Raw genomic sequence first — 19431 nt, forward strand, 5'->3', positions numbered from 1 at the left:
AGCGCGCACAGACGGCCCGCACTTTATGCAGCAGCTCTGACATGTTGGGGTAGTGGTGAATGAACCTCTGCACCACCAAGTTCAGCACATGCGCCAGGCAAGGGATGTGCGTCAAACCGGCTAGTCCCAGAGCTGCCACGAGATTTCGCCCATTATCGCATACCACCAGGCCTGGCTTGAGGCCCACCGGCAGAAACCACTCGTCGGTCTGTTGTTCAATACCCCGCCACAACTCCTTTGCGCTGTGGGGCCTGTCCCCCAAACATATGAGTTTCAGAATGGCCTGCTGACGTTTACCCCGGGCTGTGCTGAAGTTGGTGGTGAAGGTGTGTGGCTGACCGGATGAGCTGGTGGAAGCAGTGGGGGAGGAAGCCGAGTAGGAGGAGGAGGCTACAGGAGGCAGAGAATGATGCCCTGCGATCCTAGGGGGCGGAAGGACGTGCGCCAAGGAACTGTCCGCCGGGGGCCCAGCCGCCACTACATTCATCCAGTGTGCAGTTAGTGAGATATAGCGTCCCTGGCCGTGCTTACTGGTCCACGTATCTGTGGTTAGGTGGACCTTGCCACAAATGGCGTTGCGCAGTGCACACTTGATTTTATCGGACACTTGCATGTGCAGGGAAGGCACGGCTGTCTTGGAGAAGTAGTGGCGGCTGGGAACCACATACTGCGGGACAGCCATGGCCATCAGCTGTTTGAAGCTGTCTGTGTCCACCAGCCGGAATGACAGCATTTCAAAGGCCAGCAGTTTAGAAATGCTGGCGTTCAGGCCAAGGGCTCGAGGGTGACTCGGGGGGAATTTGCGCTTCCTCTCTAAGGTTTGAGATATTGAGAGCTGAACGCTGCTGTGTGATATAGTGGAGACGCTAGTTGACGGTGGCGGTGGTGGTGGTGTCGGTGGCACATCCTCTGTTTGCTGCTCGGCAGGTGGCAACATTCCTCTCGAGGCGGAAGCCGAGGCAGCAGCGGTAGAGGGAGCAGGGGGAGCCTCAGCGAGTGCCTGGTTTTTAAGGTGTGTACCCCACTGCAGTTCATGCTTTGCATGTAGATGCCTGGTCATGCAGGTTGTGCTGAGGTTCAGAACGTTAATGCCTCGCCTCAGGCTCTGATGGCAGAGCGTGCAAGTCACTCGGGTCTTGTCGGTAGGACATTGTTTAAAGAAGTGCCATGCCAGGGAACTCTTTGAAGCTGCCTTTGTGGGGCTGGGTCCCTGTTGGCGATGTCCAGTAGCAGGCGAACTCTGGGGGCGGCGGCTCGTCTGCTTTGGCCCCCTGCTCCCTCTTTGGCTTCGCTGTTGTCTCGGTCTCACCACTACCTCTTCCTCTGAACTGTGAAAGTCATCGCCACGACCTTCAGTCCATGTGGGGTCTAAGACCTCATCGTCCTCTGCATCGTCTTCCACCCAGTCTCCCTCCCTGACCTCCTCCTGTTCAGTCTGCACACTGCAAAAAGACGCGGCAGTGGGCACCTGTGTTTCGTCATCATCAGAGAGTCGGTAACTCTGCTGTGGTGGTATTCCCATGTCCTCTTCATCTGGAGACATAAGTGGTTGTGCGTCAGTGCATGGTATGTCTTCCTCCACTGGGGAAGGGCTAGGTGGACGCCCCTGGGAAACCCTGGAAGCAGAGTCTTCAAACAGAAGAAGAGACTGCTGCATAACTTGTGGCTCAGACCGTTTCCCTGATATGCTTGGGGGTGATGTGACAGACTGATGGGCTTGGTTTTCAGGTGCCACCTGTGCGCTTTCCGCAGAAGACTGGGTGGAAGACCATGTGGTGAACGTGCTGGAAGCACTGTCGGCCACCCAATCGATTAATGCCTGTACCTGCTCAGGCCTTACCATCCTAAGAGCGTCATTGGGCCCCACGAGATATTGCGGTACATTCTGCCGGCTAGTTGAGGGAGTTCGTTCCCTACTGTGTGCGCCTGGGGCCGAACGGCCACGTCCTCTACCAGCAACAGAGGCTCCACGGACACCACCACGACCGCGTCCTCGTCCCTTAATAGTATTTTTCTTCATTGTTGCGATTCAACTCGCACCACAATGAAATATATTATTTTTTATAAGCAAAATCCCCTCACTGGAATACTTTCAGTCTTTTGACTGTATGGATTACAGATGGAATGACTGTTATATGTGAGTACCGCTTTCTTTGACAGATTCTAGTATGGGTACATATATGTTTTCCCAACCCCAGCACATTAGTTTGCTAATTCCAGATGTATGAAACGCAGGCCTAACTGTATCTAGTATATTGAACGCCAGATAAACTAACTTGGCCTTTTTTAAATAAAAAAAATTCCCTCACTGGAATACTTTCAGTCTTTTGACTGTATGGATTACAGATGGAATGACTGTTATATGTGAGTACCGCTTTCTTTGACAGATTCTAGTATGGGTACATATATGTTTTCCCAACCCCAGCACATTAGTTTGCTAATTCCAGATGTATGAAACGCAGGCCTAACTGTATCTAGTATATTGAACGCCAGATAAACTAACTTGGCCTTTTTTAAATAAAAAAAATCCCCTCACTGGAATACTTTCAGTCTTTTGACTGTATGGATTACAGATGGAATGACTGTTATATGTGAGTACCGCTTTCTTTGACAGATTCTAGTATGGGTACATATATGTTTTCCCAACCCCAGCACATTAGTTTGCTAATTCCAGATGTATGAAACGCAGGCCTAACTGTATCTAGTATATTGAACGCCAGATAAACTAACTTGGCCTTTTTTAAATAAAAAAAAAATTCCCTCACTGGAATACTTTCAGTCTTTTGACTGTATGGATTACAGATGGAATGACTGTTATATGTGAGTACCGCTTTCTTTGACAGATTCTAGTATGGGTACATATATGTTTTCCCAACCCCAGCACATTAGTTTGCTAATTCCAGATGTATGAAACGCAGGCCTAACTGTATCTAGTATATTGAACGCCAGATAAACTAACTTGGCCTTTTTTAAATAAAAAAAATTCCCTCACTGGAATACTTTCAGTCTTTTGACTGTATGGATTACAGATGGAATGACTGTTATATGTGAGTACCGCTTTCTTTGACAGATTCTAGTATGGGTACATATATGTTTTCCCAACCCCAGCACATTAGTTTGCTAATTCCAGATGTATGAAACGCAGGCCTAACTGTATCTAGTATATTGAACGCCAGATAAACTAACTTGGCCTTTTTTAAATAAAAAAAATTCCCTCACTGGAATACTTTCAGTCTTTTGACTGTATGGATTACAGATGGAATGACTGTTATATGTGAGTACCGCTTTCTTTGACAGATTCTAGTATGGGTACATATATGTTTTCCCAACCCCAGCACATTAGTTTGCTAATTCCAGATGTATGAAACGCAGGCCTAACTGTATCTAGTATATTGAACGCCAGATAAACTAACTTGGCCTTTTTTAAATAAAAAAAATTCCCTCACTGGAATACTTTCAGTCTTTTGACTGTATGGATTACAGATGGAATGACTGTTATATGTGAGTACCGCTTTCTTTGACAGATTCTAGTATGGGTACATATATGTTTTCCCAACCCCAGCACATTAGTTTGCTAATTCCAGATGTATGAAACGCAGGCCTAACTGTATCTAGTATATTGAACGCCAGATAAACTAACTTGGCCTTTTTTAAATAAAAAAAAAATTCCCTCACTGGAATACTTTATGGCTTTTCACTGTATGGATTACAGGTGGACTGGTATTAGTAGGGGTGACACAAGCACACCCAAGTCCCTGATGTAGGATTTCTATGGCACAGACCACTATTACAAGTGATTAATGGACGTTGGGAGAGATTGTGCTGCAGCACTAGTCCCAAGATGGCCGCCGCCTATCAGCCCAGTAACATGTGCCACAAAATGGTCTGCACAACCTTTAAAAAAAATAGCCTTGGACTGTGCTGCTAAATCGCTATTGGTCTGAATCCCAGGTGTAGATGTCTGACTTGTTTGGAGCTTTGGAATGCACACTGTGGCAGCTTCTGCTGCAGCACTACAAGTCGCAAAATGGCGGCCGGCGGTCAGCCCAGGTACATGTGGATGGAAAAATCACTCTGGCCACTCTAAAAATAGCCAATCCCTATCAAAAAAGCAGCTCAGCTGTAGTGATGTCGCGAACATAAAATTTTCAGTTCGCGAACAGCGAACGCGAACTTCCGCAAATGTTCGCGAACTGGCGAACCGGGCGAACCGCCATAGACTTCAATAGACAGGCGAATTTTAAAACCCACAGGGACTCTTTCTGGCCACAATAGTGATGAGAAAGTTGTTTCAAGGGGTCTAACACCTGGACTGTGGCATGCCGGAGGGGGATCTATGGCAAAACTCCCATGGAAAATTACGTAGTGGACGCAGAGTCGGGTTTTAATCCATAAAGGGCATAAATCAACTAACATTCCTAAATTGTTTGGAATAACGTGCTTTAAAACATCCAGTGTGTGTATACGATCAGGTATGATGTTGTATCGATCAGGTAGTGTAAGGGTTACGCCCGCATCACAGACATTGACAGACCAAACTCCCCTTTTAATGCACCGCAAACAGTTCATTTGCACAACCGCAAACTCCCCATTTGCACAAGGTTGGATACCAAGCTAGCCACGTCCCGGTGATGTCATTGAAGGTTTCTTCCTCCACCCAGCCACGTACAACACCAAGGGTCCCCGAAAGGTCAATTGAATTGATTTTTCGAACGGGGAGATGGTTAAAAAAACGCTGGCTCCCTCCCCTTTGTTTTTATCCACGGTGACTGCGTCTGCGCCGTGCAATTTACTGTCACACCCGATATGAGTGGTATTTTCTGTAGTACTATTCTCATCAGTTTAATCCCTCTAACGTCCCCGACTCCCCAATCTGGGGGCCATTTATTAAACAGATTTTTCGGACGGGGAGATGGTTAAAAAAACGCTGGCTCCCTCCACTCTGTTTTAATCCACGGTGACTGCGTCTGCGCCGTGCAATTTACTGTCACACCCGATATGAGTGGTATTTTCTGTAGTACTATTCTCATCAGTTTAATCCCTCTAACGTCCCCAATCTGGGTGCCATTTATTGAATAGATTTTTCGAACGGGGAGATGGTTAAAAAAACGCTGGCTCCCTCCCCTTTGTTTTTATCCACGGTGACTGCGTCTGCGCCGTGCAATTTACTGTCACACCCGATATGAGTGGTATTTTCTGTAGTACTATTCTCATCAGTTTAATCCCTCTAACGTCCCCGACTCCCCAATCTGGGGGCCATTTATTAAACAGATTTTTCGGACGGGGAGATGGTTAAAAAAACGCTGGCTCCCTCCACTCTGTTTTAATCCACGGTGACTGCGTCTGCGCCGTGCAATTTACTGTCACACCCGATATGAGTGGTATTTTCTGTAGTACTATTCTCATCAGTTTAATCCCTCTAACGTCCCCAATCTGGGTGCCATTTATTGAATAGATTTTTCGAACGGGGAGATGGTTAAAAAAAACCTGGCTCCCTCCACTCTGTTTTAAACCACGGTGACTGCGTCTGCGCCGTGCAATTTACTGTCACACCCGATATGAGTGGTATTTTCTGTAGTACTATTCTCATCAGTTTAATCCCTCTAACGTCCCCAATCTGGGTGCCATTTATTGAATAGATTTTTCGAACGGGGAGATGGTTAAAAAAACGCTGGCTCCCTCCACTCTGTTTTAAACCACGGTGACTGCATCTGCGCCGTGCAATTTACTGTCACACCCGATATGAGTGGTATTTTCTGTAGTACTATTCTCATCAGTTTAATCCCTCTAACATCCCCAATCTGGGGGCCATTTATTAAATAGATTTTTTGAACGGGGAGATGGTTAAAAAAACGCTGGCTCCCTCCACCGATATGAGTGGTATTTTCTGTAGTATTATTCTCATCAGTTTAATCCCTGTTACGTCCCATATCAGGAATTGCCTTTTATGAAAAAAAATTTAGGCCGGGTACCTTCGACTGCCTTCACAGTGACAGACCAAACTCTCATACACTAAACTGAATTGATTTCAGGAACCGGGAGATGGAAAAAGCAGCTTGGTCGGTCCTCTTACTCCCAAATTGGGGCACTGCGCGTGCACAGAGCAATGTGCTGTGACACCCTATATGAGTGGTGTCTTAACTAGTACTATTGCTATCAGTTTAATCCCTGTTACGGACCCTATCCGGTCGAATTGATTAACCATTGTCGAATCCCCCATTGACATCCCCCTTATAAGCTGTGTAAAGCATATTTTTTAGTTTGGTTTTGAACTGCTGCATCCTTTCCGACTTTTGGTAATTTGGTAACATTTCTGCCACTTTCTGCTTATACCGGGGGTCTAGTAGCGTGGCCACCCGATCGCTTTTGGTCTGACCATAATGAAGCAACGGCCTTATCATCTGGGGTGTGGCAACATTGCCAACACACTTTTATAGAGGTGATGATGATTGCTTCATTGTGATACGCAAGCCCCTTCACCACAACAAGGTAACGATCACGAAGGGGAATTGACACTTGTATGTGCCTTTTTTTTTTGGTTTGTTTTTGCAGCCACAGTGCTGCACCATAGGACATAAAAATTAGGCATGTACACATGCCTGAAAAATAATGGCACTGTTGCAGACGCTATTGTAGCAGCGGCCGGAAAAATTTATGTTTTCCAGGCAGAAAAGTGACTAAAACATTACGGCTTGAACCCTAGTTGGTGGTGGAGAATTCACGAAAGTCATCCGGTATGCAGACATTAAATACAGCAGCGTGGGGACCATTTTGAGGCCAAGGCATGTAATCAGGCCTTTTGTTAGTCAAACGTATCCCCCACTGTCAGTCCCTTCGGGATCCATGCCTCATTCATCTTTATGAAGGTGAGGTAATCAACACTTTTTTGACCGAGGCGACTTCTCTTGTCAGTGACAATGCCTCCTGCTGCACTGAAGCTCCTTTCTGACAGGACACTTGAAGCAGGGCAGGCCAGAAGTTCTATCGCAAACTGGGATAGCTCAGGCCACAGGTCAAGCCTGCACACCCAGTAGTGAAGGGGTTCATTGCTCCTCAGAGTGTCGATATCTGCTGTTAAGGCGAGGTAGTCTGCTACCTGTCGGTCGAGTCGTTCTCTAAGGCTGGATCCCGAAGGGCTGTGGCGATGAGTAGGACTGAAAAAGCTCCGCATGTCCTCCATCAACAACACATCTGTAAATCGTCCAGTCCTTGCCGCCGTGGTAGGAGGAGGATTACACTCACCTCTTCCCCTGTTAGATTCCCGTTGTGCTGTGACATCTCCCTTATAAGCTGTGTAAAGCATATTTTTTAGTTTGGTTTTGAACTGCTGCATCCTTTCCGACTTTCGGTAATTTGGTAACATTTCTGCCACTTTCTGCTTATACCGGGGGTCTAGTAGCGTGGTCACCCAGTACAGATCGTTCTCCTTTATCCTTTTTATACGTGGGTCCCTCAACAGACATGACAGCATGAAAGACCCCATTTGAACAAGGTTGGATGCAGAGCTTCTCATTTCCCGTTCCTCGTCCTCACTGATGTCATTGACGGTCTGTTCTTCCCCCCAGCCACGTACAACACCATGGGTCCCAGATAGGTGACAACAACGAGCACCCTGGGGTGCCTGCTGTGGTTGGTCTTCCTCCTCCTCAAAGCTGCCACATTCCTCCTCTGACTCCTCTTCCTCATACTCCTCTTCCAGCGTTGCTGCAGGTCCGGCAAGCGATGATGACAAGGCTGTTTCTGGTGGTGATGGTGACCACAACTCTTCCTCTTCCTCTTCACGCTCATCTACAGCCTGATCCAGAACTCTTCGCAGGGCACGCTCCAGGAAGAAAACAAATGGGATGAGGTCGCTGATGGTGCCTTCGGTGCGACTGACTAGGTTTGTCACCTCCTCAAAAGGACGCATAAGCCTACAGGCATTGCGCATGAGTGTCCAGTAACGTGGCAAAAAGATTCCCAGCTCCGCAGAGGCTGTCCTAGCACCCCGGTCATACAAATACTCGTTGACGGCTTTTTCTTGTTGGAGCAGGCGGTCGAACATTAGGAGTGTTGAATTCCAACGTGTCGGGCTGTCGCATATCAAGCGCCTCACTGGCATGTTGTTTCGCCGCTGAATATCGGAAAAGTGCGCCATGGCCGTGTAGGAACGCCTGAAATGGCCACACACCTTCCTGGCCTGCTTGAGGACGTCCTGTAAGCCTGGGTACTTAGACACAAAACGTTGTACGATGAGATTCAACACATGTGCCATGCACGGCACATGTGACAACTTGCCCAAATTTAATGCCGCCAACAGATTGCTTCCATTGTCACACACCACTTTGCCGATCTCCAGTTGGTGCGGGGTCAGCCACTGATCCACCTGTGCGTTCAGGGCGGACAGGAGTGCTGGTCCTGTGTGGCTCTCTGCTTTCAGGCAAGTCAACCCCAAGATAGCGTTACACTGTCGTATCCGGGATGTGGAATAGCCCCTGGGGAGCTGGGGGGAATCAGTTGATGTGCAGCCAGACGCCGCAGCAGAAGAGGACTCAGCCGAGGAGGAAATTAAAGAGGATGGAGTAGGAGTAGAGGAGGTGGCAGTAGGTCTGCCTGCAAGTCGTGGTGGTGTCACCAACTCCGCTGCAGAGCCACGCATTCCATGCTTGTCAGCCGTCAGCAGGTTGACCCAATGCGCAGTATACGTGATATACCTGCCCTGACCGTGCTTTGCAGACCAGGTATCAGTGGTCAGATGGACCCTTGCCCCAACACTGTATGCCAGAGATGCCATGACTTCCTTTTCAATGACATGGTAGAGGTTTGGGATTGCCTTTTTTGAAAAAAATTTTCGTCCGGGTACCTTCCACTGTGGTGTCCCAATAGCGACAAATTTTTTGAAGGCCTCAGACTCTACCAGCTGGTATGGTAAAAGCTGGCGGGCTAAGAGTTCCGTCAAGCCAGCTGTCAGTCGCCGGGCAAGGGGGTGACTTTGTGACATTGGCTTCTTATGCTCAAACATGTCCTTGACAGACACCTGACTGTGGGCAGATGAGCAGGAACTGCTGAAGGTGAGAGATGGAGTGGCGGGTGGTTGAGAGGGGGCAGGGAGGACAGCAGTGGTTGACGTGGCTGAAGATGCAGGACCAGGAGGAGCATGGTGGCTTTGAGTTTGTGTGCTGCTTGTACTCATGTGTTGATCCCATAGGCGTTTGTGATGTGAGATCATGTGCCTTCGCAAAGCAGTTGTACCAAGGTGGGTGTTGGACTTCCCACGACTCAGTTTCTTTTGGCACAGGTTGCAAATGGCATTGCTTTTATCAGAGGCAGACACACAAAAAAAATGCCACACTGCTGAGCTTTGCAATGACGGCATTCTAGTGGTGGCAACAGCATGCGTTGACTGGCGTGCTGTCTGGCTGACCCCAGGTGCCGATACATGCTGTCTGACTGTGCCACTAACTCCTTGCGACGACCTCCCCCTGCTTCCAACTCGTCTCCTCATTCTCTCTGTCTCCCCTTCAGAACTTTCCCCCTCTTCTTCTCTTCGAGCAGGCACCCACGTGGCATCCGTGGACACATCGTCATCATCAACCGCTTCACTTGTATCTGACACCTCAGCAAAGGAAGCAGCAGCGGGTACAACATCATCATCATCACACTGTACGTCCATGTGTGTAATCCTGCCTGACTGAGACATATCCCCGTAATCTACATCATCTGGCAATAATGGTTGCGCATCACTAATTGCATCCAACTGATGTGTAAATAACTCCTCTGACGGATCAAGTGAAGCGGCTGTGGTGGCTGTGGTGGTAGTGGCGACGGGCGGGTGCGTGGTAACTTGAGAGCAGGTGACCGAAGCTGAGTTGGAGGAGGATGGTGCGTCAAGGTTCTTAGCGGAAGCTGTTGAAGATTGGGTGTCCTGTCTAAGCCAGTCAACTACGTCCTCTGAATTTTTCGGGTTCAGGGTACGTGGCCTCTGAAAACTGGGCATTATTCCAGGGACAGTGGAAATCACAGCACCACGACCACGACGGCCCCTGCGGGGTGGCCTGCCTCTGCCTGTCATTTTTTTTTTAGATAAGTGGTACTACGCGTGCTAGCTACTGTGCCACCCGGTATGAGTGGTTGGCACTGGCAGTGGGCACACTACAGTCTGTGGAAGTGGGCCTGACACACACTGGCAGCAGGCAAGCAACTGAATTTAGACTACTGTCTAAAAATTAAATGCCTTATTTATCGGCAAGCTACTGTGCCACCCGGTATCAGTGGTTGGCACTGGCAGTGGGCACACTACAGTCAGTGGAAGAGGGCCTGACACACACTGGCAGCAGGCAAGCAACTGAAATTACACTAAAGTGTAAAAATTAAATGCCTTATTTATCGGCAAGCTACTGTGCCACCCGGTATGAATGGTTGGCACTGGCAGTGGGCACACTACAGTCAGTTGAAGTCGGCCTGACACACACTAGCAGCAGGCAAGCAGCTGAAATTACATTAAAGTGTAAAAATTAAATGCCTTTTTTAAGCAAAGTCCTGTGCCAGCCGGTATGAGTGGTGGGCACTGGCAGTGGGCACACTACAGTCAGTGGAAGTCAGCCTGACACACACTGGCAGGCAACTAACCTTAGATTAAAGTGTAAAAATTAAGTGCCTATTTTTTAAGCAAAGTCCTGTGCCACTCGGTATGACAGGGGTGGGCACTGGCAGTGGGCACACTACAGTCAGTTGAAGTCGGCCTGACACACACTAGCAGCAGGCAAGCAGCTGAAATTACACTAAAGTGTAAAAATTAAATGCCTTTTTTATGCAAAGTCCTGTGCCAGCCGGTATGAGTGGTGGGCACTGGCAGTGGGCACACTACAGTCAGTGGAAGTCAGCCTGACACACACTGGCAGGCAACTAACCTTAGATTAAAGTGTAAAAATTAAGTGCCTATTTTTTAAGCAAAGTCCTGTGCCACTCGGTATGACAGGGGTGGGCACTGGCAGTGGGCACACTACAGTCAGTTGAAGTCGGCCTGACACACACTAGCAGCAGGCAAGCAGCTGAAATTACATTAAAGTGTAAAAATTAAATGCCTTTTTTAAGCAAAGTCCTGTGCCAGCCGGTATGAGTGGTGGGCACTGGCAGTGGGCACACTACAGTCAGTGGAAGTCAGCCTGACACACACTGGCAGGCAACTAACCTTAGATTAAAGTGTAAAAATTAAGTGCCTATTTTTTAAGCAAAGTCCTGTGCCACTCGGTATGACAGGGGTGGGCACTGGCAGTGGGCACACTACAGTCAGTTGAAGTCGGCCTGACACACACTAGCAGCAGGCAAGCAGCTGAAATTACACTAAAGTGTAAAAATTAAATGCCTTTTTTATGCAAAGTCCTGTGCCAGCCGGTATGAGTGGTGGGCACTGGCAGTGGGCACACTACAGTCAGTGGAAGTCAGCCTGACACACACTGGCAGGCAACTAACCTTAGATTAAAGTGTAAAAATTAAGTGCCTATTTTTTAAGCAAAGTCCTGTGCCACTCGGTATGACAGGGGTGGGCACTGGCAGTGGGCACACTACAGTCAGTTGAAGTCGGCCTGACACACACTAGCAGCAGGCAAGCAGCTGAAATTACATTAAAGTGTAAAAATTAAATGCCTTTTTTAAGCAAAGTCCTGTGCCAGCCGGTATGAGTGGTGGGCACTGGCAGTGGGCACACTACAGTCAGTGGAAGTCAGCCTGACACACACTGGCAGGCAACTAACCTTAGATTAAAGTGTAAAAATTAAGTGCCTATTTTTTAAGCAAAGTCCTGTGCCACTCGGTATGACAGGGGTGGGCACTGGCAGTGGGCACACTACAGTCAGTTGAAGTCGGCCTGACACACACTAGCAGCAGGCAAGCAGCTGAAATTACATTAAAGTGTAAAAATTAAATGCCTTTTTTAAGCAAAGTCCTGTGCCAGCCGGTATGAGTGGTGGGCACTGGCAGTGGGCACACTACAGTCAGTGGAAGTCAGCCTGACACACACTGGCAGGCAACTAACCTTAGATTAAAGTGTAAAAATGAAGTGCCTATTTTTTAAGCAAAGTCCTGTGCCACTCGGGATGACAGGGGTGGGCACTGGCAGTGGGCACACTACAGTCAGTTGAAGTCGGCCTGACACACACTGGCAGGCAACTAACCTTAGATTAAAGTGTAAAAATGAAGTGCCTTTTTTTTAAGCAAAGTCCTGTGCCACACGGGATGACAGGGGTGGGCACTGGCAGTGGGCACACTACAGTCAGTTGAAGTCGGCCTGACACACACTAGCAGCAGGCAAGCAGCTGAAATTACACTAAAGTGTAAAAATTAAATGCCTTTTTTATGCAAAGTCCTGTGCCAGCCGGTATGAGTGGTGGGCACTGGCAGTGGGCACACTACAGTCAGTGGAAGTCAGCCTGACACACACTGGCAGGCAACTAACCTTAGATTAAAGTGTAAAAATTAAGTGCCTTTTTTTAAGCAAAGTCCTGTGCCACACGGAATGACAGGGGTGAGCACTGGCAGTGGGCACACTACAGTCTGTGGGCCTGCAGCTCCTCACACACAGGCAGGCCAGGCAACTGCAATATGTATATAAAGGAAAAAAAAAAAGCAGACTAATGTTGCAGCCCTAAAAAGGGCTTTTTGGGGTGCTGTCAGGACGCTGTCCTTACAGCAGAGATCAGATGAGTCTTTCAGGACTGGAGTGGACACTGAATTCACTAGCCTAGCTATCGATTTCCCAATTAAATCAGCAGCAGTTACAGTCTCCCTCCTCTCACTAAGACTGCAGCTTCAGAATGAATCTAAAATGGATGCTGTGCAGGAGGTGGGAGGGTCTGGGAGGGAGGGTATGCTGCTGATTGGCTGGAATGTGTCTGCTGACTGTGAGGTACAGGGTCAAAGTTTGCTCAATGATGATGTATAGGGGGCGGACCGAACATCGCATGTGTTCGCCCGGCAGAGGCGAACGCGAACAAGCTATGTTCGCCGGGAACTGTTCGCCGTCGGATAGTTCGGGCCATCTCTACTCAGCTGCAGTTGTTCAGATGAATCACAGGTGGAGGAGAGAAATTTGCTTCCAGTTATTCAATTATCCCTGCCTATTCTCGCCCTAGCATCAGCTGCGTCTATCCCTGTTCTATTCACATCGGGAGTGAGCACGTCCCGACGTGCGCACAAGCTTATAAAGAGGCTGAGTCACATGCTGCACTTGGCCAATCACAGCCTTGCCAATAGTAGGCATGGCTGCGATGGCATCTTAGGGCAAGTAGTATGATGCATGTTGATTGGCTGCTTTGCAGCCTTTCAAAATGCGCCAAAATACATGCCGAACGACGAACCCGAACCCGAACTTTTACGAAAAAGTTCGGGTTCGGGTCCGTGTCACGAACACCCCAAAATTCGGTACGGACCCGAACTATGCTCGAACTGTTCGCTCAACACTATTAGTAAGACTAAATAAATAATTCATACCTTTTCTGGGTATGTAAGAAGCATAACTGTGTGCTTGTCTGGTTGTTTCTTGAAATTTTTGAGAAAGCCACTTTTAGAGAACATTGTTTTAACTTCTTTTTCACACACCTTTAAGCCATTTTCTGTTAGTAGAATCACAGCATCTACCTGTGTAGCAAAGTAATGTATGTTAACAAACTTTTCACACGTTTCCACACTTTCAATACACAGGTAAAAACATAAGAACATAAGATCCGCATTTTTTTTATTTTCAGTCAAACAGAATGTTAAGATAAAGTTGATGAAATTGAATAATAAATTCATTTATTTTTCAGTTAATTACACAAGAAAAATCACATTTTTGCCATTTAACAATGTGGAAAAATAGTTACATATCTATTTACATACATACTGTAGAGACAAAATTAAAGTCATAGTCAGGTGCACCAGTCATGAGCAAATGATTAGACAAATAATTAGAAAATCATTAGAGACAGGGGCAAGCCAAGGATTTTTAAAGAGAGGTTTCCAAGTGTGCTGGTGCCCACAACAGAGATGGGAACATTTCTCTGACTATACTTTCTAAATAAATGGGTTGGTAACAGTGTTGCTATCATACTCCTGGTAGTCTAGGGTCAATAGTGCCAGGTGTTTAGAGATGAGTGAATCGAATCCCACAAAGTGTCAGCGAATCGATTTAAACAAAAATAGTATAAAAGACACAAAACTGCAAACTTAAGTGCTGTGGTGCTGTTTGACTGCTTGCTCCCGCCGCCTGCGGTATTGGCGCCACAGCGTAGGTGGTCGTCTTGCAGCGCCGTGCCAATTTTAGAGTAGGACCCACTCATAGAGGCCACCTTGGCGTGGTGAGTGGGCTTATGCCTTTTGATCAAAATGTACACTAATGCCTCATTTAGCATGCAGTATAGGAGGCGGTACACATGCGCTATTTAGTGCTGTTTTCTGCAAAAGTAGCGGGGATGAGATCAAAGCATAGCAGCTGGATGTGCGATTCATTTATTTTTATTTATTTTTTACGTAGACTTAGGCCCCTTTAACATGGGTGAGTTTTCCGCTCGGGTGCAATGCGTGAGGTGAACGCATTGCACCCGCACTGAATCCGGACCCATTCATTTCTATTTCTATGGGGCTGTGCACATGAGCGGTGATTTTCACACATCACTTGTGCGTTGCGTGAAAATCGCAGCATGCTCTATTTTGTGTGTTTTTCACGCAACGCAGGCCCCATAGAAGTGAATGAGGCTGCGTGAAAATCGCAAGCATCCGCAAGCAAGTGCGGATGCGGTGCGATTTTCATGCACGGTTGCTAGGAGATGATCGGGATGGGGACCCGATCTTTATTATTTTCCCTTATAACATGGTTATAAGGGAAAATAATAGCATTCTTAATATAGAATGCTTAGTAAAATAGTGATGGAGGGATTAAAAAAAAAAAATTATAATTTAACTCACCTTAATCCACTTGTTCGCACAGCCCGGCTTCTCTTCTGTCTTCTTCTTTGAGGAAAAGGACCTGTGGTGATGTCACTGCGCTCATCACATGGTCCATCACATGATCCATCACCATGGTGATGGATCATGTGATGAGAACAGTGATGTCACCACAGGTGATTTGACAGGTCCTGGAGAAATAACAGGAGATCGGCAGCTACGCGATCAATTGGAGGAGGCGAGTTAATTATTTTTTTTTTTTTTAACCCTCAATTGACCTTCTACTAAACATTCTGTATTAAAGAATGCTATTATTTTCCCTTATAACCATGTTATAAGGAAAAATAATACAATTTACAGAATACTGAACCCAAATCTGAATTTCTGTGAAGAAGTCCGGGTTCGGGTCTGGGTAACAAACATGCCAATTTTTCTAAAGCGTGTGCAAAACGCATTAAAACGCTTTGCACTCACGGGGGAAAATCACGCATGTTGCCACAACGCACCCGCATCTTTTCCCGCAACGCACCCACAACGCCCATGTGAAACCAGCCTTAGAGTTTCTGTCCCTGGATCAGCACTCCTTACATTCAGCCTGGTGATTTTAATTAGCAAGGTAATTTGCAGGAGGGATTAAATTAACCTACCATGCTCTCAGTTGGAGTTCCTGAGGGCTTCAGGTAAGGTGATCTTTGACAACTGTTCACATGGTGTGGTGCTGCACATGGGCCACTGTGCTGTTTTTCTGGCGGGTCTGTGGGGCCCAGTTCTAGGTATGGCATAGTCAGGCAGCAAGGGTGCCGTTTGGCTGCTGGGTCCCGCCGCCTGCCGGATTGGCGCCACAGCGTAGGTGGTCGCCGCGCAGCGCCGTGCCAATTTTAGAGTAGGACCCACTCATAGAGGCAACCTTGGCGTGGTGAGTGGGCTTATGACTTTTGATCAAAATGTACACTAATGCCTCATTTAGCATGTAGCATAGGAGGCGGTACACATGCGCTATTAAGTGCTGTTTTCTGCAAAAGTAGTGGGGATTAGATCATAGCATAGCAGCTGGATGTGCGATTCATTTATTTTCTTTTTTACGTAGACTATCAATGACATCTGTGGTATTTTAATCTATATACATAGACCACCTGCTGTCTAATATTGGGTAACCAGGCATTATAAGAGAAACTGTCCATAACTAATATTGCCTTCTTTATGAGCGGACACCACTGCTTTATAACACACTGGATTGTGGATCCTAGACCAAGCTGACATTATACCAGATGATTACTTACCATATAACTAACTTCACCCGCACCTACTTTGTCCTTCTCCCATACCATGTAGATTGTAAGCCCTCACGGGCAGGGCCCTCTCTCCTTCTGTACCAGTTTGTAACTCGTCTTGTTTATGATTAGTGCAATTGTCTGTATTATGTATGTATACCTCTTCTCATATGTACAGCGCTATGGAATGAATGGCGCTTTAATAATAAATAATAATTATAACTACCAATTATATGTACCTTTTAATCTAAGAAGCCACAAGTCTGTGCTGCACACCAAGTGTGAACATTTTAAGCCTCTAGGTTCTTATTTATATGTTATGAGGTTTATATGGTTTTATTCTACTTTTTATTCTTAATTTTAATTTTTTTAATTTTTTGGGGGATCCTCCGTTCTTTTTAGTTTGGAACTATATAAGTTTTTTATTGCTTGGAACTATACAAATCTGTATATATACTTTGAATAAATTTGCCATACTCACTTATTACGTATTAGGCCATTTATATCCAGATACTTGAGTGCCCCCCATCATTTCTATATTTTATTTCCACATTTATTCCTTATTGCATAGGGTGTGCCGTGGGGTGTGCATGATTTCTCTCTCGGCAATAATAGTTTTTAACTATCACTCTTTGTTTGTACATTTATTAAGACCGTAGTTTTAGAAGCCGGTCTTAATAAGCCCTATATCTGGTGGTGGATCCGTCAAAGTTATGAAGGACCACAGGCCTCTACATAACTTTGGCGCATCCACCGCCGCTTCTAAATGTAAGACAGCTGTCACAACCAGACAGCTGAGAAGCTCTGACAGAAGCCTTTCAGAACCTCCTCCTTGAGTTTTCTTTGTTTTGGTTTTCAGTTCCTCATCTCGTTAGCCTCTCTCAGCTGTCATGTAGTTGGACTGATTGCATCCCTTTAAATTCCTCCCCATAATGCATTAGTGTGCGGCTTATACAACTTCCTGGAGTGTGTGTGCATGCTGTTCCTATTTCCCAGTCTTCTACAAGATAAGTGCTGTACATTTATTTGTGATTTTCTGTTTGCTGGATCCCAGAGGACCCTGACTCCCTCTGTGTCTAGTGTAGGGAGCCGGTGGTCGTGTCCCCTCACTATTGTAGGGTGTTCAGGTGTTAGATAGTCGAGGTACGAGGATATGCGACCATCCACCTTTGGGGTGTTCGCATAGGCTAAGCAGTCAGGGAGAGTGCCAGGTCTCATGCAGGGGTCTCCCTTTTGTTCCTTAGTTTTGGATCCAGTGAGTCATAGATTCTTTTGCATTGTCTTGTTTCCTGTACACCTTCCATGACATTATAAGCCGCCAAAACCGTCTCAAGCATGGATCCAGTTTCACTTTTGGCTGAACGTTTCCAGGGTCTTTCATTGGAGGTAGCTGATCTCCGTAAGGCTTTTTCTCAGTTTTAAGTGACCCGTTCAGCTTGAGTTCATGGAGTTTGTTCTGAGCCTAAGATCTCGCTCCCAGATACGTTCTCCGGGGGTAGTGAGAATTTTGTGCGTTTTAGAGAGGCTTGCAAACTCCATTTTCGCCTTCTTCCCCATTCCTCTGGTGAACGGAGGGTGGGGATCATTATATCGCTGCTCAGGGGTAACGCTCAGTCCTGGGCCTTTTCGCTGCCGGAGGGGGCATGGCCCCTCCACTCAGTGGATGAATTCTTTTTAGCCCTGGGTCAGATATATGATGATCCGGATCGTATTGCTCTGGCTGAGTCTAGACTACGTCTGTTATGCCAGGGTAAACAATCCGCAGAGATATACTGCTCAGAATTTTGGAGATGGGCAGCTGATACTGGTTGGAATGATGCTGCACTCCGAAGTCAATTTTGCCATGGTCTTTCAGAGGGATTGAAAGATGCATTTTCCTTTCATGAGAGGCCTATCTCCTTGGACTCTGCTATGTCTCAGGCCGTTCGTATTGACAGGCATCTTAGAGAGAGAGGAGAGATCTCTCCTTCCTGTCATACTCAGTCCCGGGACAGTGCGGTCTCATTCTGTGCGCAGGGGTCTCAGTCGCTGTCAGCCCCTTCTGAGCAGGAGCCCATGCAGCTGGGGTTGATTGCCTCTGACAATAGAAGATTCAGCCCGCATGGGAGGGTTTGTTTTTGTTGTGGAGGTATAAATCATTTGGCAAATGTTTGTCCCCCAGGAGATTCAGGCAGTTTTCTGGGAGTAATAAAGAAACAAAAAGGAAAAAATCTTTTAAAAATGTTCCGTCTGTTACTATTAGCAGGGTTGAGACGGAAATTGAAGGTTTTCCGTTTGCTTGTAGTTCCCGTTTTGTCCTGCCTGCTAGGGTGGCGCTAGAGAGCAAGAGCATTTTTTGTGAGATTTTTGTGGATAGTGGAGCAGCTGTCAATCTCATTGATAATCAATTTGCAATAACTCATGGTTTCCAGGTATGAACTTTGGGAAAGGATATTCCTGTTTTTGCTATTGATTCCGCTCCACTTTCTCAGAAATCATTAAAGGGCATAGTTCACAAGATCCATTTAATTGTGAGTGATGCTCATGTTGAGGATGTGTCATGTTTCGTCCTTAGCCGTTTGCCTACTCCTCTAGTGTTGGGGCTACCCTGGCTCACTAAACATAACCCCACCATTGATTGGCAAGCGAGGCAAATAAATGGTTGGAGTGACTTTTGCAGAGAGAATTGCCTCACGACATCTGTTTCTGAGGTTTCTACTAAGACTGTACCACCTTTCCTCTCTGAATTTTCGGATGTCTTCTCTGAGAGTGGAGTTCAGGATTTGCCCCCGCACAGGGAGTATGATTGCCCTATTAATCTCATCCCAGGCGCCAAGCTGCCTAAATCTCATTTATACAATCTTTCCCAACCTGAGAGGGTCGCTATGCGTGCTTATATCTCTGAGAGTCTGAGAAAAGGACACATACGACCCTCGAAGTCACCTGTTGCCGCTGGTTTTTTCTTTGTTAAGAAAAAAGATGGTTCTTTAAGACCTTGTCTGGATTTCAGGGAGCTGAACAGTATCACTATTCGTGACCCTTATCCGCTTCCTCTGATCCCGGACCTGTTTAACCATGTTGTTGGGGCTAAAGTCTTTTCCAAATTAGACCTAAGAGGTGCATACAACCTGGTCAGGGTCAAAGAAGGAGACGAATGGAAGACGGCCTTCAATACCCCTGAGGGCCATTTTGAGAATTTGGTTATGCCTTTTGGTTTGATGAATGCCCCAGCCGTTTTTCAGCATTTCGTGAACAGCATTTTTTATCATTTAATGGGAAAATT

General features: G+C 46.7%; 1 protein-coding gene across 2 annotated transcripts in view; it reads right to left on the minus strand.

Annotated features, from left to right (window-relative positions):
• LOC120990317 overlaps window positions 1–19431 on the minus strand; it is a 563944-nt gene that overhangs the window by 186272 nt on the left and 358241 nt on the right. For both annotated transcript variants that reach the window (XM_040419049.1, XM_040419048.1), the window contains exon 11: window positions 13468–13614. In XM_040419049.1, the coding sequence (XP_040274983.1) occupies window positions 13468–13614 (147 nt within the window). The remainder of the gene's footprint in view (window positions 1–13467; window positions 13615–19431) is intronic.

This window comes from Bufo bufo, chromosome 2, assembly GCF_905171765.1.
Source record: "Bufo bufo chromosome 2, aBufBuf1.1, whole genome shotgun sequence".
Classification (NCBI taxonomy): Eukaryota; Metazoa; Chordata; class Amphibia; order Anura; family Bufonidae; genus Bufo; species Bufo bufo.